This window comes from Coregonus lavaretus (genome assembly GCF_964263955.1).
Source record: "Coregonus lavaretus genome assembly, chromosome: 30".
Lineage (NCBI taxonomy): Eukaryota > Metazoa > Chordata > Actinopteri > Salmoniformes > Salmonidae > Coregonus > Coregonus lavaretus.
The window spans coordinates 24,423,020-24,449,055 of NC_140017.1; the positions used below are offsets into that span (position 1 = coordinate 24,423,020).

Below are 26,036 nucleotides of genomic sequence, written 5' to 3' on the forward strand. Positions count from 1 at the left end.
GTGTGTGTGTGCCTGTGCGTGTGATTACAACCAATACAGAGGTGGAGGGAGTCAGCAGGCCCCTCCACTGCAGACAACACAAACACACACACACACACCAGGGATTGGAAGCATAGCCATAGCTCATAGCTTATGAAAGCAGTGCACACATCATTCAGTATGCCTATCACTCATAGATTCTATTGTTTGCTCATCGAGGAGCTCAAAGGCTGTTAGTGGGTATTTTCTCCTGGCTGTTGAGAATAGAACACAATGTTGTTATAGAACCAATCTTCAAAGCATAACTCATCTGATTTTGTTATTAAATTCATAGGAACTCTTTGCTCCCCCATTCCTTTTTATTTTTAGGTGTTTTGTTATTTGTCATTGCTAAATAAAGTGTCACTTTGATTTGTGGTAGGTACAAAGCCTGTGTCGTGCTGCATTGAGAACCCCTAAGACAAAAAGCCTACACTCCCCAATATTCAGCCTTTGTGTGCCAGATGTTGAATTCATATATTTCCACCATTTCCAATCACCATGTGTATGTATGTGTTATAACATCGTCTTGTAGGTTTGAACAGCACTTGGAAACAGCTGTTGGAAAGTAATCTTACCGACAAATGTATACTTCTGTTGAGGTATCATTTGCCCAAAGCTCTCTGTAGAAAATGTGGTTATAATTGATGATGAGGAAAAAATATAATTAGCTATGACTAATCTACAAATATGTACCGGTAGTCCCCTTTCACTCCAATGAACCACTTAGCTATTGAGTCTAGGCTAATAGTTAATCCTACAGATGGAATTAGCTGCTATAGGCTAGAGCTTTAATGGAGATACTTCAGTCACCCTGAGAAACACTCAGTACTCAGTCCAAATGCATTGCTTGGAATAATATTTCAACAGACATTAGACTAGAGTATCTATACTTCATAAGAGGCTGTAGATCATTGTCTCTCTCTGTTGAATTGGGGTGAGTGATTATGTTGGAGATGATGGGTGATTGTGATGGAGATGATGGGTGATTGTGATGGAGATGATGGGTGATTATGATGGAGATGATGGGTGGGTAGAGCGTCTACTCCTCAGCATGCGTGTGGTGAGAGCAGTGGAGTGGGTGGGGGCAGGCGGGCGGGTCATGCATCTTTGGAGCGGAGGATAAGAGGTCTCCATGGTGAGAAGACCTAGTGGAGGGAGGCTGAGAGCTGCCCTACGTGTCCCTCTCTGCCTGATGCTGACTGACCACATCTCCACCACCACCAAGACAAACAAATCAATGGTCAGATTAAAGACTGGTCAATCTGCTGCTTCTCCATACTATCTAAAGACTGATGTTTTTCTGTTCTCTCCAGTCTTTTGTCCAGGGCTCTCCGACCCTGTTTCTGGAGAGCTACCCTCCTGTAGGTTTTCGCTCCAACCCCAGTTGTAACTAACCTGATTCAGCTTATCAACCAGCTAATTATTAGAATCGGGTGTGCTAGATTAAGGTTGGAGTGAAAACCTACAGGATGGTAGCTATCCAGAAACTTTTGTCCCTGGTGTGTGCCTCGTTCTCTCAAACTATCACTCTATTGTACTGTTCTCTCAGAACAATCTCTTCTATGCCATAACCTTGTTACAGGAGACAGGTATCCCAGTAGATTTGGTGCGGTGATGGCTGTTACCTGCCCATCTAATCATGAACCTCTAGCTCCCAAGAAACTCCACCGCTGCCCCTGTCTCTGCGATTGGCCCTGATAGGTAGAACCATCTGTTATTGTTGTAGGCAGAAAGATAATAAAAGTTGCTACCACATTGCAATGATTCACCTCCTTTTCTCTGCACTGTTTTCTCCACCCACCTGTTTTCTTATTGCATTGATCTCTCCCCCTGCTCTCAGAATCTAAGCACCATTTCTCTAGCGGTATAGCTGTAGCCAGCCTCTTCCCCTGAATCACCCCCCCCACTATCTCTGAAACAGATTTGGGTCTCACTCTCTCTCTCTCTTGCACACTCTCGCTGTCTCAGAATCAAACCCTGCTCCGTCTGCTTCCTGTTTGATATATCACATATGGAGCTGGTGCTTTGCAGCTTTCTCTGTTTCCTTGGCGATAGACTTCTGGAGGTGTTGGAGAAGAATGAGAACTTAAGTAATTTGAAGTCCATTTCACGCACCTCGCTGTGGGAATTTATGGCTCAGGCTGCTCATCAGTTTTAGTTGTTTGTGTTTTTTCCCACTAGGCCTTTCTGTAGTAGGTCGACGTGAGAGGGCTGGGTTTGTCAGGCTATGATCAGACTGCAGCTACCCTCTCCTCTCCCTGTGTCAGCAACTGCTGCCCACAATCACAACAGTGAACAGACCGCAAAATATTCACCACTGACTTTTAACACGTGTCAGTGAGTGTGTCGTCATTGTCTCCTAACTTTCTAAGCATGCTTGTAGTGCAGTTTGTTAATGTATCCAGTAAAATATACATTCACATCACCTTACCATGCTCACACCCCACCAAGATGAAAATCACTCAACAATAAATATGCAGAATTCATCTTCTCTTTCGTGAAAATGTACTGCCACTTGAATTTGTGAAAGGTGTTGCCTGGCTGTGCTGGCAGGCTGGTGCCCTTATGCCCACACTCTTAAAGTTGCACATAATGCTTGGGTGCCTTCACGCTGCTTTTAATCTAAATGATTGTGTTATCGCCACAATGGCCTTTAAATGACCCATCACAGCATAAATGGGCCCTGTGTGTAGTCCAGGGATGGAGGGGATTGGTAGGGCTTGCAGTGAATTACCCACCCTGGCACTTCTCCCTGTGTGTCTGTCTGCCCACAGCCTGGCCCCATGTTGTGCAGACCCCAGGAACAGCAGGAGCAAACAGGGGCTGGACCTGGGTTGGTGTGTGGGGAGAACATTAGAGAGGCACTTTGCTTGTGGAACTGCTGCGTCTCTCTAAATATAGTAACAGCCAGAGTGCTGTTGCCAGAGCTGGACTGATTTGCTCACAGAGAAAATATTACAACCCTGGCCTTCACATTGCCCAGCTGAGCCCCCCAGCTGACACCTAGCACTTGGGGCAGGGGAGTGTGGGTGTGAGTAGGGCTGTTGCGGTGACTGTATTACCGCCACACCGGCGGTCACGAGTCATGAAGGCAGTCAAATTCCATATGACCGTTTAGTCACGGTAATTAGGCTTCTCCAAGCTCTGATGCTGCTGCTGGTCATTAGTAGCCTACCAAACTTGCTAACTGCCTGGTACTCAGCACTCTATTGTCCCTCTAATCACTTTGACATCAATGCAAATGTATTCGAAAATATCATCAAACACTTAATGAGAGCCCATGAGCTCATGTTGTGCAACATTTCTATATGCTATGCAATTGCGTGAGAACACAGTTTTGATGGCCTCTATTAAAAAGAGGAGGACCCCATCAGCTTTCTATAGGCTAGGCCTACTATATTTATTTCTCAACTTTCCTAATATTAAGCACATTGCTTCGTTTTACAACAGGAGTATAGTCTACCTGGCTGGCATGAAAATGAACCACAGGAAAATAGTCCTCCATTCGCTATTTAAGTGCATAGATTACATGTATTTTTCCCCCCTGCCCCTGTTCTGAGACGGGTGCATGAAAATGGTCCATTCTAAATCAAATCTAATTTCACACATATATTATTAGTATATGTAAAGACAAGATTAAATTAAGAAGTCTGATGGGTGACAATGTTATCCTATCAATTGTGAATGATAGACTATACAGTGCATTCGGAAAGTATTCAGACCCCTTGATCTTTTCAAAAAAAAAATACATTACAGCCTTATTCTAAAATTGATTAAATTGTTATTAATCACGCTTCACCATCTGGCAGGCCGAGGGATGAATCTGGGTTTGGCGGATGCCAGGAGAATGCTACCTTCCCGAATGCATATTGCCAACTGTAAAGTTTGGTGGAGGAGTAATAATGGTCTGGGGCTGTTGTTCATGGTTCGGGCTAGGCCCCTCAGTTCCAGTGAAGGGAAATCTTAACGGTACAGCGTACAATTACATTCTAGACGATTCTGTGCTTCCAACTTTGTGGCAACAGTTTGGGGAGGCCCTTTCCTATTTCAGCATGACAATGACCACGTGCACAAAGTTTAGAGGAGTTGGGTTAAATGCGGCAGACACATTTCAGTGAAATGCATTCAGTAGGACAACTGACTAGGTATCCCCCTTTCCCAAATCGAGATCCATACAGAAATGGTTTGTTGAGATCGGTGTGGAAGAACTTGACTGGCCTGCACAGAGCCCTGACCTCAACCCTGTTGAATACCTTTGGGATGAATTGGAACGCCGACTGCGAGCCAGGCCTAATCGCCCAACATTAGTGCCCGACCTCATAAATGCTACTGTGGCAGAATGGAAACAAGTCCCTGAAGCAATGTTCCAACATCTAGTGGAAAGCCTTTCCAGAAAAGTGGAGGCTGTTATAGCAGCAAAGGGGGGGACCAAATCCATATTAATGCCCATGATTTTGGAATAAGATGTTCGACAAGCGGGTGTCCACATACTGTTGGCCATGTAGTGTATCTGTTTCTGTGCAGTTTGTTTGTGAATGAGTTGTATGGTAGCACTGGTTTGTTTCCTGCTCTCATGACTCATTTTGTTTCTGTCATGTGAATTTCTATCTCTAATTCAACCTAAGCTTGAATCATTACCAGAGGTTGTAAAGCTCTGGTTTTAATCATCAATGATTCAAGGTCCACAATCCACAAGTAATTATCGGTATATTTATTCATGGAGAGCTCTGGTCAAAAACACAAACATACTGTTTTTATACCCCTTGACAAACAAAGGCACTATGCTCCTCCCACCTTTAGGTGGCTTTCTTAAAACAGTTCCCGCCTTCTTCTTTACCCTTGAATGTTTAGTAATGTTAGTGGGTTGACACTACATGATAATTCGAATATCGTATACACATTTCTACTGTATTTGGGGTGAAATCTTTTAGTCATTATTTTTAATAAACAAATTAATCTATCAATCCACCCTTTTGACTAAATGGTTTCATCTTCAGGATAAATGTATTTACAAACATGTTTAATCTCAGAGATCAGTTCTATTTATCTACATCCAATCATAGGTCTTCTTTTTAGGATTTTCCCTATGACCTTCATACATCAGAACCAATAAATGTTTCATCCAATTGCGGTCTTTCAGGGTCAAAGTCGTCGTTATCCCCCAAGCCTGATAATCATATTTCCCGCTCTCCTGGTCAGAGTCCGGAGTCGGTCCATCTCTTATCATTTGGTGAGATACTGCATTCACCAACGCCTTGCTCACCAATCCTTGGACACAGGGAACAAGACAACAACCACATAATACAAGAATTCCCATACAAACACTGACTGCCCCTAAGATGGTTGCTGCTATGGTTTTCCATTTACCAAACATGGTATCAAACCATCCTGTCCAAGATGTACTAATTCCTGAGTTTTCAGCCCATTCTTTACTTAGCGCAGTTAATCCTGCAAGAGCTCTGGTCACCGTCCCCTCCGGTGCGGTGTTGTTAGGGATAAATGTGCAACAATGGCCCCCCACCATTTTACAGACTCCACCCCTTTCTGCCAGCAACATATCCAGAGCTAACCGATTTTCCCAGGTCATAAGTGAGGTGGCCGATAATTGCTCGGAGATCCCCTTTACTGCATCTCTAGTCTGGTTAATAAATCGTTGTTGGTTGTAATAGATATAATTAATCCAATCCACATTTTTGTTTATTGTCACCCACCAGAAAAATGTTGTGGTAAACCCCTCCCATATCTGATTCATAGCTTTGTATTCATCTGGAACACTCCTGGGGATGCCTATACCATCTATCCAAATGGGGCTATTTCCTTCCTGACCTATATTCCTTTTCCTTCTGATTATTCTTCCTGTCACTGGTCTTTGATGACTAATTCTTACAGGCTGGACCAACAATACTGGTGCACAAGTACCCACCCATCCCTCTGGTAATGTCTGCCGAATGCTCCCTTTTTTAGTGCATGCCCACCACACATCAGTCAGAGGGATGGTTAGGTTCCTAATTTTTTTCCTTCCTTCCTTATCTAAATCAGTCACATTAATTATCTCCTTACAGCCATCAAAATCACCCAAGTTACGGGAGCCATTTCTATGTCTGTAACACTGGTATTCGCCAGGAGTTAAAGTGAATCTAGGTGGGCTGGCCGAGTATGTCAATTTTGCCAGCCCAATCCCTGTGCAATTGGGCTCTTTTTGATTGGACCCCAGGTCTAATACACAGGGAAACATTGCCTTTGGCATTGGGGCGGTCAACATTGTCGGTCGCCCAATGGAGCATGCATAACAATTGGTCTCCCCCAAGGCCCTAGCGGTGTATTTCATCCACTTTAACCAGAGATTCTCATCAGGGACCCCCTCCACTTCCCCATTGTTCCATTCTTGGAGGAGAAAATCTTTCATAGTGGACGGGTTAGTCAAATTGACTCCGTCATCCCTTGACTGATTTACTCGGTCTATTGCCATTAATGGATTAATGACAGTACCTGCTCCCTCTATATCTTTTGACTCCATTAAATATAATCTTAGACAAGTATCCCGTCCGTATACGTCTGCGCAAGCCCAGTAAGTTCTTTTCATGTCCTCTTTAGTGACCTTTACTATCGTTACTACCATCTCCGTGGGGATGTCGTTATACCTTCTTATCCTCCATCTGGACGTCCAGCCCCCCCCCCCCGTCTCATATCTCCTTCCCCCAGTATGTCTAAATACCTGAGCCCAGGAACAATCCGCTGAGGGGGCTGAACATAAATACAACGGGATCTTATAATCCCATGTTGCTTGCTAATCCGCTCTGATAAGATCCCTAATCATAATTTTGAATCTTACTCCCCACCCTTCTCTGACTCCTATTTTGTAGATCACTCGCCCTTGATGGTCAGTATGTCAGGTCGCTTTCCCTTTATTTCTTAATAATGGTAAGGCCATAGCGTAATTGGTGCGAGGTGGTGGTGGATTTTGACCTACCACGACTATTGCCGAGACTATGATGCAGCTCAGGGTCACCCATATTCCCAAAAACCGCCAACCCTCTCCTGTCTTGAGTCCTTCTGCTCGGTACCACCCCATACTCACACCCTAGGAACACACTACAGTGATGATAGGTCTGGGTAGGAGATCTTCGTTGACAGAGGTGACCCCCGGACCCTGTGGCACAGTTCCGCTCGTCAACTCTGCGTGTGCTAAGTGGTGCTTGTATGTGGTCCTACCTTCTTGCAGTGGGTAACATGGACCCAGGTTCCTCTCTCTGCTATTCTAATGGCAAAGGCGGTGACCAATAGAACCTGGTAGGGGCCTTCCCAACGGGGCTGCTTCCAGTCTTTCTTCTTTAGGGATTGTATCCACACCCAGTCTCCGGGTTGGATAGAGTGGGTTACCCTCTCCTTTAGTTCTCCTGTGGGGCACAGAATCTTTGACATACGTGTTTGGTTAATGAACAGTCTTCTCATATGTCCCGCCAATGTCCCTTCTACTTCTGTATCTGCCTCCTCTAGTCTGCCTAACTCGGGCATTCTATATGGTCTCCCAAACACTTTTTCAAAGGGGGATAACCCATCTTTATCCGGTGTTACCCTAATCGTCATTAATACTATTGGTAGACATTGTACCCAATTTCTTCCTGTACTCATGTGCGTTTTTCTTAAACGTGATTTAATCGTCAAATTAGTGCGTTCAATCAAACCCGCTGATTCCGGATGATATGAACAATGTTTTTTCATATTAATATGTAACTTCTGTCCAATATTATCTATTACCTGGTTGGAGAAGTGAGACCCATTGTCGGAATAAATAGTTTCTGGCAATCCGAACCGAGGGATTATTTCCTGACATAACGCTTTAGCTACTGTGAATGCATCAGCGGAGGAGGTTGGAAAGACTTCTACCCATTTGGTATACTTGTCAAACACCATTTTTTCACTTCACTTCTTGTAAGTTCTATAAAATCCATTTCCAACTGTTGGAATGGATATCTGGCCTGGGGAAATTCCCCTTTTGGTGCTCTCTGCTTTCCTTGATGATTACTTTGTGCACATATAACACACCTAGAACAACATTTTTTAAAGTAATTTGTTATCCCGTACGCTACAAAGTGCTTTCTAATTATTTCCACCATCCCCACGGTTGATACGTGACTTTGCCCATGTATCAAAATTGCTGCATATCTAAACAGAGATTTTGGTAATATAGGTAAATTACCTTGATGCCACATTTCCCCCTTCTTGACTGCTCCCATTTTCTCCCATCTACTCACTTCCTTCATCGGTGCTCTTAACTGGCTGTCTATCAGTAATGCTTTATCAATGTCTACCTCCTCTTTTAGATGCAAGTATGTGGGTGATTGTGGTTTGACACCTGCCTTTTTCGCTTCCTCATCTGCCTTTCTGTTGCCGTTGCTTATGCTATCTACACCTTTAGTGTGAGCATCACATTTACAGATAGCTAACTTCTCTGGTAGGAGTACAGCATCTAAAAGATTCAAATTTAACTGGGCATGTGTAATGGTTTTGCCAGAAGTGGTTACCATTCCCCTGTTTCTCCATTGTGCAGCAAATACGTGTACTGTATTAAATGCATAGGCACTATCGGTGTAAATAGTAACCTTTTTCCCTTTACTCAAATGACATGCCCGAGTGAGAGCCACTATCTCTGCCTGTTGTGCAGAATAATTTCTAGGTAATGATTCAGCTTCCAAGACGTCAGTCTCTGTTACAACTGCATATCCTGTAGCATTCGTACCATCAGGGTTTTTTCTAGATGAACCATCAACAAACATAGTCACTTCCCCATCCACTAAGGCTAGGTCTTTTAAGTCAGGTCTTGGCAACACAAGTTTCTCAGTTTCAGTTATACAATCATGTGGGCTGCCATCTGTCGCAATAGGAACTAGAGTAGAGGGGTTTAGAGTTGTACACCCTTCAATGGTCAAATTAGGCATATTTAACAGGATTATCATACAAGATAAATGTCTAGCAGGTGACATATAGGCCATTTTATGCTCCAACAACAGTATGGATACTGCATGCGGAACCTTTAGTGTTAAATCGTGGTATAAAACTATTGATGCCGAATCTTGCACTGCCTGAGCTGCAGCTACCACAGATTGTAAACATAGTGGCATTGCTTGTGCTACCTGGTCTAATTTAGATGAATAATATGCAATGGGTTTGTTCTTATCCCCATGTTTTTGAGTCAAAACCGATGTCATATATCCCTCCCTACAATCTACCGTCTGGGTAAAAGGCCTGTCATATCTAGGAAAAGCTAAGGCTGTTTGGGAAGTGAGCAACTTTTTTATCTCTATAAATTGTTCCTCCGCCTCAGAGTTCCAAATGATTTTATCATGGGCTGCCATTGCCTTCCCATAGATAAGATCACTTAACTTCCCAGTATGCAGTGCATAATGTGGTACCCAAGCTCTACAGTAGTTTATCATCCCCAAAAAGCTCATCATTTGTTTTTTTTTCAATGGATTTGGCGCTTCAAGTATAGCAGTTTTCCTGGATGAGTTTAACATTCGCCCTTCCTGAGTTATAGCGTGTCCTAGGTAAATCACCTCGCTCTGCCAAAGTTGAAGTTTCTTTTTGCTCACTTTGTGTCCCTGTTCTGCCAGGAAGGTTAACAATTGGATTGTATCCCTCTTACATCCCTCCTGAGTGGGATTAGCCAATAGAATATCATCTACATAAACTAACATTTGGCTTCCCTCCTGAGGTTCAAACTTTCCCAAATTCCTAGTTATAGCCTGGGCAAAGATTGTAGGACTTTCCCGAGTAGCCTTGAGGCATCCTAGCGTATGTCCATTTCCTTCCCTGAAAAGTAAAGCCAAACCACCCCTGACTATCCGGATGAACTGGGATACTAAAGAAAGCATTAGCTAAATCTATCACTGTAAAGTAGGAGTTTTCTGGTTTCAATTGGTTCAGCAATGTATGTGGATCTGGTACACATGGAGCTCTGGGAATGATATTTCTATTAACCCCCTGCAAGTCCATTACCATCCTCCAGTCGGCGCTAGGTGCCGCCTTTTTAACAGGAAATACTGGAGAGTTGCATTGTGCCTCGTCTCCAGGAATTATCACCCCTCCCTTAAGTAAATGCTCAAATGTAGGTGTTATCCCTTTTATTGCTTCTGGTTTCATAGGGTATTGCTTTTGGTATGGTCTATGATCGGATCGAGGAATCACTTGTACTGGAGCTACCCCCTTAATTAGTCCCACATCGGCTGGTCCTTGTGACCATAATTTGAACGGAATTGCTGCCAACTCATCCTCCTGTTCCTGAGTTAAGAAAATCTCTTCCTGTCATCCATTAAAATTTGTCTCCAGGTGGACCCCGGGCTGGGTTTTTGCTCTCCAATTCAATTTTCTTCTATATCTCCCCATGGAGTGGCTATACTGATCCCCATTTGGTGTATTTTGCCAGTCAGGGATGTTTTTCCCCTGTTTTATCCATTTACCTAGTGATAACCATTCCTCTGAAGGTTCTTTCACTAGGGAAACATGGGGGCTCCACCTTTCTCTGTACAGTCTCTGGCTTTGTGGTCCTAACTCCACCTCTACAGCTGCCCGTTTTTTATCATAGTGAACCCATTTTAACCCAATTGTTTTTTCTGTGGTTTTTAACAATTCTTCCTCATAATCTGGGTTAGGACCTGGGTGCTCATTACACCATAATGTACAGTGTAAATCATCTACCGTCATCTTGGTTGATCCAATCACTAACTCATTACTTAGGTCCATTAGTGATTTCGGTATGTCTGTGAGTCCCCCTCTTAGCAGATCCTGGCTATACCAATAGCATGGTTTTCCCTCCCCGCTCAATACCATATTATCTCTTACGACATATGCCTTAATACCCCTTAGCGTTGGCTTTACAGCTACGTTCAACTGAGTCATGGCATCCCTTCCTAGCAAATTGACCGGACACAGGCTTGATACAAGTACAGGTATGCATACCTCTCCCCCTGAATCTTCATGTTTTAAAGTCACCAGGGCCGATAATCGCTCTATAAATTGATGGCCCGAGGCCGAGCGTACCATGATTTTTTCCCCATTAATTCTAATTCCTTTGGGTATGTCGGCTACACAGATCGCTGTGCGACATGCCCCTGTGTCACACAAGAATTTAATATTTTTCCCCAATATTGTTAAGGTGAGGTATGGTTTCTGTTCTTGCTGCAGAGCCAATTCAATCGTTTCCAATTCAAACACTTCACACCCCGTATCAATGGTATCCTCTGACCCCTCTCCTTCACTATCTGTCTTACTATCTTCCCCTTGCTCTAGTCATGCCTCATCTTCCTCTTCCTCCCTACCGGAACTGGGTGGTGGGTGTTTGTAGGCCCTTTCTCTTTTCCCCCCCCGATTATTTTGCTTGCCTCTTCTTTTATTGCTGCAGCCGCGATAGTTATGACCTGGCTCGTTACAGTATTTACACGGCCCCTCACACTCCCTTACAAAGTGTCCTTCTTTGTCACAGTTAAAGCACCTACTTCCTTTCCCATAGGGCAGGAAAGAGCGAAGCCTCGCTCCCCCCTCTTCTGGAGTTCTATTTCAAATCAAATCAAATCAAATGTTATTGGTCACATGCGCCGAATACAACAGGTGCAGACATTACAGTGAAATGCTTACTTACAGCCCTTAACCAACAGTGCATTTATTTTAAACTAAAAACTAAAAAAAAGTAAAAATAAAACAACAACAAAAAAAAAAGTGTTGAGAAAAAAAAGAGCAGAAGTAAAATAAAGTGACAGTAGGGAGGCTATATATACAGGGGGGTACCGTTGCAGAGTCAATGTGCGGGGGCACCGGCTAGTTGAGGTAATATGTACATGTGGGTAGAGTTAAAGTGACTATGCATAAATACTTAACAGAGTAGCAGCAGCGTAAAAAGGATGGGGTGGGGGGGCAGTGCAAATAGTCCGGGTAGCCATGATTAGCTGTTCAGGAGTCTTATGGCTTGGGGGTAGAAGCTGTTGAGAAGTCTTTTGGACCTAGACTTGGCACTCCGGTACCGCTTGCCGTGCGGTAGCAGAGAGAACAGTCTATGACTAGGGTGGCTGGAGTCTTTGACAATTTTGAGGGCCTTCCTCTGACACCGCCTGGCATAGAGGTCCTGGATGGCAGGAAGCTTTGCCCCAGTGATGTACTGGGCCGTACGCACTACCCTCTGTAGTGCCTTGCGGTCGGAGGCCAAACAGTTGCCATACCAGGCGGTGATGCAACCAGTCAGGATGCTCTCGATGGTGCAGCTGTATAATTTTTTGAGGATCTGAGGACCCATGCCAAATCTTTTTAGTCTCCTGAGGGGGAATAGGCTTTGTCGTGCCCTCTTCACGACTGTCTTGGTGTGTTTGGACCATGATAGTTCGTTGGTGATGTGGACACCAAGGAACTTGAAGCTCTAAACCTGTTCCACTACAGCCCCGTCGATGAGAATGGGGGCGTGCTCAGTCCTCTTTTTTTTCCTGTAGTCCACAATCATCTCCTTTGTCTTGGTCACGTTGAGGGAGAGGTTGTTGTCCTGGCACCACACGGCCAGATCTCTGACCTCCTCCCTATAGGCTGTCTCATCGTTGTCGGTGATCAGGCCTACCACTGTTGTGTCGTCGGCAAACTTAATGATGGTGTTGGAGTCGTGCCTGGCCATGCAGTCATGGGTGAACAGAGAGTACAGGAGGGGACTGAGCACGCACCCCTGAGGGGCCCCCGTGTTGAGGATCAGTGTGGCAGATGTGTTGTTACCTACCCTTACCACCTGGGGGCGGCCCGTCAGGAAGTCCAGGATCCAGTTGCAGAGGGAGGTGTTTAGTCCCAGGATCCTTATCTTAGTGATGAGCTTAGAGGGCACTATGGTGTTGAATGCTGAGCTGTAGTCAATTAATAGCATTCTCACGTAGGTGTTCCTCTTGTCCAGGTGGGAAAGGGCAGTGTGGAGTGCAATAGAGATTGCATCATCTGTGGATCTGTTGGGGCGGTATGCAAATTGGAGTGGGTCTAGGGTTTCTGGGATAATGCTGTTGATGTGAGCCATGACCAGCCTTTCAAAGCACTTCATGGCTACAGACGTCAGTGCTACGGGTCGGTAGTCATTTAGGCAGGTTATCTTAGAGTCCTTGGGCACGGGGACTATGGTGGTCTGCTTGAAACATGTTGGTATTACAGACTCAGTCAGGGACATGTTGAAAATGTCAGTGAAGACACTTGCCAGTTGGTCAGCACATGCTCGGAGTACACGTCCTGGTAATCCGTCTGGCCCTGCGGCCTGTGAATGTTGACCTGCTTAAAAGTCTTACTCACATCGGCTACGGAGAGCGTGATCACATAGTCATCCGGAACAGCTGGTGCTCTCATGCATGCTTCAGTGTTGCTTGCCTCGAAGCGAGCATAGAAGTGGTTTAGCTCGTCTGGTAGGCTTGTGTCACTGGGCAGCTGTGTTCTACCAGCTATCTCCCCTAGAGTAGCCATTAAATACTCTGCTCCCTTTTGTTCCCTTCTTACTCTATCCTGTCTACTATTCTGCTCATGATGGATTGCATATCTCCTGACCTCGGCTAACGATGTAGTTCCCCATCCCACTAAAGTTCTCTTAATATTCCTGCTTATTTCTGGTCTCATTCCACTAAGGAATGCTATTTTTAACTGCTGATGGTACGGAGTATCATTACCTTGCCCTTGGGGAGGCTCAGGTATCCCACTATTTGCGTTAAATACATTTCTCAGTCTCTCTAAGTATTGGCTGATGGTCTCACTGTCTTCCTGTTTACATTCATGTACTTTGGAGAAGTCAGCATGTCGATGGTAATGTTCCCTTAAATTATTACACAATTCAGTTATTTTCCCAACATATTGCCCATCATCTGCCCATGGTAGGACTGCTCCATTGGCATCCCCTGAAACCCACTGCCCCCGAACAGCTGCCCAATCTTTCCCAACTAGGGTTCTGACTGCCCTTTCAATTTCCCCTGTGTTTAGCTTAAAGCTTGCTGCTAGACTCTCCAAATCCCTCCTGAACCCCTCTATTCCTGTCTTAGGGTGCACTACACCCTCTACAGCTCTCACTACATCTCGCTGTGTCCATGCCCTATATACATCCAGTGTGTCTGGTGCATGCTCCTCCCCAGCCCTTGGGTTTGGCAAGGCTATCAAAGGGTACTGGTCATCCCCTGTGTCATCATCTACCCACTCTTTCTTCCCTGGCTTATTGTAGTTTTCTAATCTTTTTAACTCCCTGTTCTTAAACTCTCTGTGTTTACTTTCTCTCGCTTTTCCTGCCTCTTTCTCTCTATCCAATTCTACCCTTAACCTGACTACCTCCTGTTGTAAAACTTCCCCCTCTTTGTTCTCTTCACTGGCCTCTTTACTCTGCCCCCCGTCTTCCCGCCCTTCCAACATTCCGGCTTGGCCGTCATATGGTGGGGGAAGGACGGGGATCACCCCTAATCTTCTTTTACACATGACAACGGTGTCATCTGGGCTTTCTTTCCAAGCTTGCTCTACCAACTCTGGATATAACCTCTTTGCTCTGGGGGAGGTCCTGAAACTTCCTTTTTCTGTATATCCCTTTCTCTCTGCATCTCTAACTTTTTTTTATTTTCTCCTTCCTCTCTCCTTCGCGCTTCAAAAAGCCATACCCTCGCTGTCTCTAGCCCCTCCGCTCACTGTTTTTTAACATTTGCTCCACAGTTGATATGCATTTGCGTAATCATATTTTCTAACTTTGCAACATCGAGATGCCCAATAAATCCATACCTCTTCTCCCAAATGGATCCATAAAACATATTTCTTCGATCCCTCCCTAACATATATCTTTCATCTCCCGTTAATTCTCGGACTTGTTTAGAAGATGTCTTTCCCATGGTGGAACAATAAGAAATCCCCCCCCCCCCCTTTTTGTTTTTTAAATAATTCACTCCCGAATTATTTTCGTAGGAGCTAATCTCTTAGTGCGCCTCTTGCTTTTGTAATTAACCCTTTAAAATTATTTAACCCCTAACCCAGAGTTTCTATTTAAAACTCCGGTTTCATGAAAAGAGTAAGTTACCCAATTTTCCTCACGCGACTTATTTTTTTCTCCACCCCTGAAATAATGATTACGTCTCCCGATGGATTAAGTCTCACACATATACGACATTATACAATCATTTGCTAAACTTGTTTGCAAAGTTCTAGCAAATCCCCAGTCGTATATGCTACTCCCGACACATCCCTCTCACACGATGATAATTATTTCCCTGTTTATACTGTCATACTGCAATTCGTACAATGACAATATTAACTAGTTTACATTTGTGATTGCAATTCACTCCATGTCATTTTGGACTAGTTTATTTTTGTAATAGCTATTTACCTAGGATCAATTGCGGACCCTTCCTGTCGTAATAATTATTACCTTCTTTGAGATTTTGGTAACCTGTCTGCCCTTCACAAGAATTCCTATTCTTATACAAGTTCAAATAATTTCACCAAAATCCATGAATAAAACTACTGACCTTTTCCTTGTAGTTTGGATTCAAATAATTTTTCAAACTCGTTAACGTCTTTATCGTTCATAAAGAGTAATCACCGGCCTGTTTATAACCTTAACGTCGAAGGCCAGGACTATTCTCCACGGATGCAATCACCCGGCCGTGCACGGATTTCGGTGTCTTTAGAACGATAAAGATGTATTAAGATCCGGCTCGAAGGACCAATCTGTCATGTGAATTTCTATCTCTAATTCAACCTAAGCTTGAATCATTACCAGAGGTTGTAAAGCTCTGGTTTTAATCATCAATGATTCAAGGTCCACAATCCACAAGTAATTATCGGTATATTTATTCATGGAGAGCTCTGGTCAAAAACACAAACATACTGTTTTTATACCCCTTGACAAACAAAGGCACTATGCTCCTCCCACCTTTAGGTGGCTTTCTTAAAACAGTTCCCGCCTTCTTCTTTACCCTTGAATGTTTAGTAATGTTAGTGGGTTGACACTACATGATCATTCGAATATCGTATACACATTTCTACTGTATTTGGGGTGAAATCTTTTAGTCATTATTTTTAATACACAAATTAATCTATCAGTTTCAGATGTCAATGCAGTTTCCACTGTGTACTGTTACCTACAGATCTTTTGCATATACACATATGGATCTCTTGAATTCAGCAATTTATCAGCCATGTCCTACAACAGGTACCTTGCTTTATGTTATCCACTACAGTATAACGTCATCATGACACCCAACAGGGTGTGTATTTTAATTTGTGTAATATATACTGTTATACTCTTTTGCAAAATTCCTCATAACACTGTCTTTAACTATTCGTTTGCAATTGTGTGGAAACGTAATAGACAAAGTGTATTGTGACAACTACCTGGTAGTGAAACTTGCCTGTTCAACTTCCGACATGACAGTTAATAACATCTATGGACTCTACAGTATTGTATTTGTATTTATTATGGATCCCCATTAGCTGCTCCCAAGACAGCAGCTACTCTTCCTGTGGTCCAGCAAAAATTAAGGCAGATAGGTCCCCTGTAGCTCAGTTGGTAGAGCATGGCGCTTGCAACGCCAGGGTTGTGGGTTCGTTTCCCACGGGGGGCCAGTATGAAAAATGTATGCACTCACTAACTGTAAGTCGCTCTGGATAAGAGCGTCTGCTAAATGACAAAAATTTTACAATTTTACAATAGATTTCACAATACATTAAGTGTGTGCCCTCCAGCCACTACTATACTACAACACACAATCAAGGTGTATGTGTGTGTATAGTGTGTATGTTATGTGTGTTTGTATGTGTGTGTTTGTACCTGTGTGTATGACTCTTCACAGTCCTCGCTGTTCCATAAGGTGTTTTTTAAAATCAGATTTTACTGCTTGCGTGAGTTACTTGATGTGGAATAGAGTTCCATGTAGCCATGGCTCTATGTACTACTGTGCACCTCCCATAGTCTGTTCTGGACTTGGGGACTGTGAAGAGACCTCTGGTGGCATTTCTTGTGGGGTATGCATGGGTGTCTGAGCTGTGTGCTAGTAGTTTAAACAGACAGCTCGGTTCATTCAACATGTCAATACTTCTTACAGAAGCAAGTAGTGATGAAGTTAATCTCTCCTCTACTTTGAGCCATGAGAGATTGACATGCAAATTATTAATGTTAGCTATACATGTACATTTAAGGGCCAGCCGTGCTGTCGTGTTCTGGGCCAGTTGTACATTTCCCAAGTCCCTCTTTGTGGCACCTGACCACACGGCTGGGCAGTAGTCCAGGTGCGACAAAACTAGGGCCTGTAGGACCTGCCTTGTTGATATTGTTGTTAAGAAGGCAGAGCAGTGCTTTATTATGGACAGACCTCTCCCGTCCTTAGCTACTGTTGCATCAATATGTTTTGACCATAACAGTTTACAATCCAGGGTTACTCCAAGCAGTTTAGTCTCCTCAACTTGCTCAATTTCCACATTATTCATTACAATATTTAGTTGAGGTTTAGGGTTCAGTGAATGATTTGTCCCAAATACAATAATTTTAGTTTTAGAAATATTTAGGACTAATATACAGCTCTGGAAAAAATTAAGAGACCACTGCAAAAATATAACTTTCTCTGGTTTTACTATTTATAGGTATGTGTTTTGGTGAAATTAACATTTTTGTTTTATTCTATAAACTACTGACAACATTTCTCCCAAATTCCAAATAAAAATATTGTCATTTAGAGCATTTATTTGCAGAAAATGACAACTGGTCAAAATAACCAAAAATATGTGTTGTCAGACCTCGAATAATGCAAAGAAAATAAGTTCATGTTCATTTTTAAACAACACAATACTAATGTTTTAACTTAGGAAGAGTTCAGAAATCAATATTTGGTGGAATAAATCTGATTTTCAATCACAGCTTTCATGCGTCTTGGCATGCTCTCCACCAGTCTTTCTCATTGATGTTGGGTGACTTTATGCCACTCCTGGCGCAGAAATTCAAGCAGCTCGGCTTTGTTTGATGGCTTGTGACCATCCATCTTCCTCTTGATCACATTCCAGAAGTTTTCAATGGGGTTCAGGTCTGGAGATTGGGCTGGCCATGATTGATCTGGTGGTCCTCCATCCACACCTTGATTGACCTGGCTGTGTGGCATGGCGCATTGTCCTGCTGGAAAAAGTTTTCTTCCAGGACAACCTTGTACGTGGCTTGATTCATGTGTCCTTCACAAAGACAAATCTGCCCGATTCCAGCCTTGCTGAAGCACCCCCAGATCATCACCGATCCTCCACCAAATTTCACAGTGGGTGCGAGACACTGTGGCTTGTAGGCTCTCCAGGTCTCCGTCTAACCATTAGACGACCAGGTGTTGGGCAAAGCTGAAAATTGGACTCATCAGAGAAGATGACCTTACTCCAGTCCTCTACGGTCAAATCCTTATGGTTTTTCGCAAACCTCAGCCTGGCTTTTCTTTGCTTCTCATTGATGAAGGGCTTTTTTCTAGCTTTGCACGACTTCAGCCCTGCCCCTAGGAGCCTGTTTCGAACCGTCCTCGCCGTGCACTTCACCCCAGCTGCCATTTGCCATTCTTTTTGTAGGTCACTTGATGTCATCCTACGGTTGTTGAGTGACATTCAAATGAGTTGGCGGTCATCCCGGTCAGTAGAGAGTTGTTTTCGCCCTCTGCCGGTCTGTAGCTTTGTTGTCCCCAATGTCTGCTGCTTGACCTTGTTCTTCTGAACCGCCGTCTTTGACATTTTAAGGATGGAAGCAACCTGACGCTTACTGTATCCCTCTGCCAGTAAAGACAGAATTGAACCCTTCTTTTCCTCACTCAAAACTTTCCTTTTCAACTCTTTTGGCATGGTTAATAGTTATTTTTTGATTAATCCAGCTGGTCCTATTGCAAGAGGATAGTGATGACCACAGCAGTGGTTTTTATACTTTTCCTCGTTAAATAAGATTTGGTTCAGATGATCACCTAATCAGTACCTAATTCGGTAGAATGAGGTGTGCCTGTGTTGGAATTCAACAGACACTGGAATGGAATGGCTGTCATACATGTAGAGATGCTGATTTAAGAAAAATTTGCAGTGGTCTCTTAATTTTTTCCAGAGCTGTATTTCTTGCCACCCATTCTGAAATGGACTGCAGCTCTTTATTAAGTGTTGTAGTGACTTCACTCGCTGTAGTAGCTGACGTGTATAGTGTTGAGTCATCCACATACGTAGACACACAGGCTTTACCCAAAGCCAGTGGCAGGTCATTAATAAAGATTGAAAAAAGTAAGGGGCCGACACAGCTTCCCTGGGGAATGCCTGATTCTACCTGGATTATGTTGGAGAGGCTAAAATTAAAGAACGCCCACTGTGTTCTGTTAGACAGTTAACTCTCAATTCACAATATAGCAAGGGATGTAAAGTTTTTCCAGCACCATGCTATGATTGATAATGTCAAAAGCCGCACTGGAGTCTAGCAAAACAGCTCCCACAATCTGTCTAGAATCTGGATGCATGTCATGTTTTCTGAGGGCCCACTGTTCAATGTAGCATGATATCTGTGTGCCAGCTATCTGACAGCTACCTTTCTTGGGATAAGGCATCTTGTTTGTCCAGGGTCACTGTGTGTGAGATATGTTTGACCCAAATAATCCAGTTAGGGTCATGAAGGATTTATAAGACACATTGGTCAATGTATTCCATCCATCCTGTAAAAGTATGAAAAAAAAGCTGCAGGGTGCCATTTGGGACGCACACCTTCTGTCATCCCACCTGGGAGTTAGTTCCTGAAAGTTTACTGTAGGCCCAGAGTAATAATAAGGGTCCTCACTTTTACCTGAGCAGGAAAAGCTCTGGGCCTAGGTTTTAGACTATAGCTCCCACCAAAACTCCTACGTAACGGTTAATGAATGCGCTGATAGCATTGCTTGCCCAGCCCATTGGTGATGTCGTATACTTCTTCTACATTGTAGAGTACCAGACTAGAGGGTCCCCACACATACATTGTTTTAACAGGATCTAAGGCCACTCACACAGCCTGTTCAATAACATTAAAGATGTGTATTCTTCTGATGTGCTGCACTATCCTACCAAACTACTCTCTTTATTTAAGAATGTCCCTCTGACCATTTGTACTGTAACAGCTTTGCATCCATCCCCCGCCTTGCCCCAACCTGGGCTCGAACCAGGGACCCTCTGAACATATCAACAACCATCACCCATGAAGCATTGTTACCACAAAAGCCACAGCCCTTGCAGAGCAAGAGGAACAATTTAATTATTGGTCTCAGAGAGAGTGATGTGACCGATTAAATGCTAGCGTGCACCGCCAACTAGCTAGCCATTTCACATCAACAAGACATGCCCTGTTTAATCTACTATTCTCTATGAATTACTGTAGTTTGTATAGAATTTAAGAAAGGCATTTGAACACCTTGAAGGTATCTGTTTTTCTCTATATGGTTTCCTTGACTCTGAAAATATAGAATTTTCCCCAGGTATTGGTGAGCATTTGCATACCACACCATGGCAAACACTTTTTTTTGATCTCACAAGTATAAGAATCAAGTGAGGAGCTTAGTTTAAGCAGTTCAACATGGATTAGAAATGGTCGGTCTACATTTTGGATTTAGCATACTTTGAATGTAATAAATAATATGAGTGCAGGATACAAAGATATTAATTATGTTATCAGGACAATAGGAAAAACCATCTATATTGGTGAGTATAGATGTGGGCAAATCTATCACTGTAACAAGAACAGGTAAAGGAATTATCAATTTAGGCTGTCTGTTCTTTGTGATTTCATTGTTTTAACTTATATTTAAGCTACAGTACTATAGAGGATTGTCTACTCTTCTTCAACTATTGACAGCACATCTTCACCAAGTCCCAGGACCATGGAGAACTCTACTCACTTCAAGGTCTTTAGGCTTGCTGCATACGGTGATATCAGACAAATGAAGTATTTCTACTTTGCTGTAGTAACTGTATTATATTTTGTCATCATTCTTGCCAATGCTTTCCTTATTGGAGTTATCTGCATTGAAAGAAGCCTTCATGAATCCATGTACAGTGGGGGAAAAAAAGTATTTAGTCAGCCACCAATTGTGCAAGTTCTCCCACTTAAAAAGATGAGAGAGGCCTGTAATTTTCATCATAGGTACACGTCAACTATGACAGACAAATTGAGAGTTTTTTCCTCCAGAAAATCACATTGTAGGATTTTTAATTAATTTATTTGCAAATTATGGTGGAAAATAAGTATTTGGTCACCTACAAACAAGCAAGATTTCTGGCTCTCACAGACCTGTAACTTCTTCTTTAAGAGGCTCCTCTGTCCTCCACTCGTTACCTGTATTAATGGCACCTGTTTGAACTTGTTATCAGTATAAAGGACACCTGTCCACAACCTCAAACAGTCACACTCCAAACTCCACTATGGCCAAGACCAAAGAGCTGTCAAAGGACACCAGAAACAAAATTGTAGACCTGCACCAGGCTGGGAAGACTGAATCTGCAATAGGTAAGCAGCTTGGTTTGAATAAATCAACTGTGGGAGTAATTATTAGGAAATGGAAGACATACAAGAAAAAAAGTATTTAGTCAGCCACCAATTGTGCAAGTTCTCCCACTTAAAAAGATGAGAGAGGCCTGTAATTTTCATCATAGGTACACATCAACTATGACAGACAAAATGAGAAAAAATATCCAGAAAATCACATTGTAGGATTTGTAATGAATTTATTTGCAAATTATGGTGGAAAATAAGTATTTGGTCAATAACAAGTTTCTCAATACTTTGTTATACACCCTTTGTTGGCAATGACACAGGTCAAACGTTTTCTGTAAGTCTTCACAAGGTTTTCACACACTGTTGCTGGTATTTTGGCCCATTCCTCCATGCAGATCTCCTCTAGAACAGTGATGTTTTGGGGCTGTCGCTGGGCAACACGGACTTTCAACTCCCTCCAAAGATTTTCTATGGGGTTGAGATCTGGAGACTGGCTAGGCCACTCCAGGACCTTGAAATGCTTCTTACGAAGCCACTCCTTCGTTGCCCGGGCGGTGTGTTTGGGATCATTGTCATGCTGAAAGCCCCAGCCACGTTTCATCTTCAATGCCCTTGCTGATGGAAGGAGGTTTTCACTCAAAATCTCACGATACATGGCCCCATTCATTCTTTCCTTTACACGGATCAGTCGTCCTGGTCCCTTTTGCAGAAAAACAGCCCCAAAGCATGATGTTTCCACCCCCATGCTTCACAGTAGGTATGGTGTTCTTTGGATGCAACTCAGCATTCTTTGTCCTCCAAACACGACGAGTTGAGTTTTTACCAAAAAGTTATATTTTGGTTTCATCTGACCATATGACATTCTCCCAATCCTCTTCTGGATCATCCAAAGGCACTCTAGCAAACTTCAGACGGGCCTGGACATGTACTGGCTTAAGCAGGGGGACACGTCTGGCACTGCAGGATTTGAGTCCCTGGCGGCGTAGTGTGTTACTTATGGTAGGCTTTGTTACTTTGGTCCCAGCTCTCTGCAGGTCATTCACTAGGTCCCCCCGTGTGGTTCTGGGATTTTTGCTCACCGTTCTTGGGATCATTTTGACCCCACGGGGTGAGATCTTGCGTGGAGCCCCAGATCGAGGGAGATTATCAGTGGTCTTGTATGTCTTCCATTTCCTAATAATTACTCCCACAGTTGATTTCTTCAAACCAAGCTGCTTACCTATTGCAGATTCAGTCTTCCCAGCCTGGTGCAGGTCTACAATTTTGTTTCTGGTGTCCTTTGACAGCTCTTTGGTCTTGGCCATAGTGGAGTTTGGAGTGTGACTGTTTGAGGTTGTGGACAGGTGTCTTTTATACTATATAACAAGTTCAAACAGGTGCCATTAATACAGGTAACGAGTGGAGGACAGAGGAGCCTCTTAAAGAAGAAGTTACAGGTCTGTGAGAGCCAGAAATCTTGCTTGTTTGTAGGTGACCAAATACTTATTTTCCACCATAATTTGCAAATAAATTAATTAAAAATCCTACAATGTGATTTTCTGGAGGAAAAAAATCTCAATTTGTCTGTCATAGTTGACGTGTACCTATGATGAAAATTACAGGCCTCTCTCATCTTTTTAAGTGGGAGAACTTGCACAATTGGTGGCTGACTAAATACTTTTTTCCCTCACTGTATACGCAGCAGCATACAAGACATATTTGGACTCACCTTGTTGTGATGTGCTCACTTGAACAGGAAGGTGGCGCAGCGGTCCTTCGTGGGCAAATTTTGTCATCAAACTTTGTCATCAAAGTCTGGCATTCTCTGGATTTATGGTGCTTTCAAGACAACTGGGGAACTCTGAAAAAAACAAGGTTGAATCATGATACAGGTGCATGATAATGGTCCATTCTAAATCAAAACAAATGTCACACATATATAATTTAGTATATGTAAAGACAAGATTAAATCAAGAATAGTCTGATGGGAGAAAATATAAGCCTATCACTTGTGAAATATATATTATCACTTGTGAATGATGCCTTTTTTTGTGACTTTTTCTAATCATAGTTGCACACCTCATGTAGCCTAGCCCATAGGCCTATATGTTTTAATAAGGTTTGTATCACAACTAAAGGGCCAAATAACTTCTTAAAATTAAGCACATAAATCCGCTTTACAAGGGGTGTAGAGCCTAACTGGCATACATAAGCAGCTGTTTCAAGTTTGGGGAAGATAATTTTCACCATAAAAATGCACCTTTATAATTAAAGCATTACATGCATAATTGCATTTGCGGTCACTTTTGATAATGGTGTTTTCCACTAATGGAACATTCGCACTTATATCCTACTACCATGTGTGCATTGCTGCGCTTATAATGTGAAGAAATAGCCTAATAGTTTATTAACATTTAAAGCTAAACGTTCTGATCTGTTGTGTCAGCCACATTGCATAAAAAAGGTTTTTTGATGCTAGTGGTTGTATTAATTTGGGATCTATCACATCCCACAACTGTCCCAGACTATGTTTGGAATATTTATTTCTTGCACAGAATAGAATAGGTCGACTTTTGTACTATGGGGGATAGTAGATTGACATAGGCTAGTGCCTTTGCTGTTCATCAGTACTACTCATCTTGTTGGCTGACGAAAAGTACATGTTGACAGTTCTTCTAATATCTTCAATATGCACCTCGGAATTGGATAAGGATGCGTGCAGTTGCGTCCCCGATGTGTCTGTCTTCACTTGTAGCCTATGAGAAAGACCCGATCACGTGATGGAGAGCCATGTGAGTGAGAGGCGCTTTGGATTGCGCAGCACTCTCTGGGAGAAGGGCACAATGCTGCTCCGGGCCGCAAAAGGCATGGATTGTTTTAGGGTACATTACGGCCACAAAGGGGACGCCACCATGAAATTCGAGGCATTATCAAGTGCTTGTCAAATTGTAATGGAGAGACTATTGAAGTGTGTACAGCCTGCGCAAAAAACTAAGCAGAGCTCATGCCTTTCAAGGGACTTTTTTCAAATCATCATTAGAGTCTCATCATGCAGCCTTACAATGTATTAAACATCTAAACATATAGCCCAACATTTGAACAACTGAAGTTGCATTAATAACTCTAAATTTAGCATATAGGAGTACCTATTTCTTTGTTAACCGCTCAACACAGAATAGCTGCATGTGCACACTCCCTCAAATCGTTTGGAGAAAATATTTATATTTTATTCAGCTTTGTTCAGTTGTATTCTTCATACTATAAAATTATATAAAATAATGCAATGGAATTATAAGCTAATCTTGTCTGCTAAATAAACTAGTGTAGCCCACAGCCATTTGGCATAGCCACATCAGGACCTAACATCAGGACAACTCAGTATGTTATTCTGTTCTTCTGAAATATATTACATTTTCTTCATATCATGCTTCTTTAGACCTGTCTAAAATAAATAATGGATTTATTGTGATGGTGTAGGCTATATTATATGGATTTATTATACTTTTTTAAATGGCTTGTAGACTATGTGTGGAAGCCAGGAGATGCTAAATGTGTTTATGTTAATTAACGGTCAATTACCGTGAGACCGACAGTTATTTGCTTGACAATCACCGGCTGACTAAATTCACACCCCTCTCAACCTCCTCTCTCTCTCTGTGTGCCTCTTCGGGACCACAGTGAGGACATGGCTCTATGAAGAGGTTGTTCGGTTACCAGGGGCCTCCTTGCTCTTCCAACCGACTCGGGCGCCTCTCAATATGGCAGTTGGCTCCGGCCCCTACCTCGTTGAATAGCAGTTCTATTCCAAGCTGCTGCTTTTCCACTTCCATTGACAGATGTACACAATTGAAACGTACTGAATGGAGAGGAGGACAATGTAATGAAAATATGGTGTGAAGCTCCATCAGTCTGGTATTCAGCCTGAGCATCCTGTATGTGTCTCTCTCTCTCTCTCTCCCCACAGCCTGAACACCCTGTCTGTCTCTCTACAGCCACAGTGTCCTGTCTGAGGGCAGCATCAGGGAGGAGGACTCCCCAGGTCAACCTGGCCGCAGCAACAGCAGCACCTTCCCAGCCCCAGGGGAGAGGAGGGGAGAGGGGATGCGACTCTCTGTGCCAGCCAGCATGCAGAGGAGTATCCAGCAGTACAGACAGGACCACGAGGCCTACCTCCGCCTGGTAGCCCACAATGCTGTGGGCAGCTTCAACCCCTGGGCTGTTGCAGATAGGTGAGATGGACTAACAAATGGCACTACTTTTGACCAGGGACCTATGGGTACAGTCTTACTAGTGCCATTTGAGACGCAGCCTAGCAGTACAGGCACAACTATAATACTTTTCAATGTTTCACTTTCTCAAATGCAAATGTTACTGCTTGGGTTTGTTGTCCCCTAAGCCACCTCTACAGATTTGTCTTATTTGCTACCCAGTTATGAATGACACCGTGTGTAGGAGGATGGATTATTCACCTGGCTACACAACTCTTTCCCAAACATTGTGCTCTTTGCTTATTCAAACATTAGGCCCAGTGTTTGACTAGTTGTGGGGTGCATGTGACTGC

At 43.1% G+C, this 26,036-nt stretch overlaps 1 protein-coding gene and 1 pseudogene across 2 annotated transcripts in view; both read left to right on the forward strand.

The window, feature by feature from the left end:
* The window catches only part of LOC311106081 (protein moonraker-like), a 47,814-nt gene that overhangs the window by 17,505 nt on the left and 4,273 nt on the right, over positions 1 to 26,036 (forward strand). The window contains 1 exon segment of the mRNA XM_084148381.1: positions 25,468 to 25,704. Within this exon segment, the coding sequence (XP_084004507.1) occupies positions 25,468 to 25,704 (237 nt within the window).
* LOC311105700 (olfactory receptor 51I1-like) lies at positions 1,013 to 16,482 on the forward strand (annotated as a pseudogene). Its single transcript has 5 exons — positions 1,013 to 1,081; positions 1,335 to 1,382; positions 1,604 to 1,610; positions 4,527 to 4,612; positions 16,137 to 16,482. The product of its transcript is annotated as an olfactory receptor 51I1-like (transcript).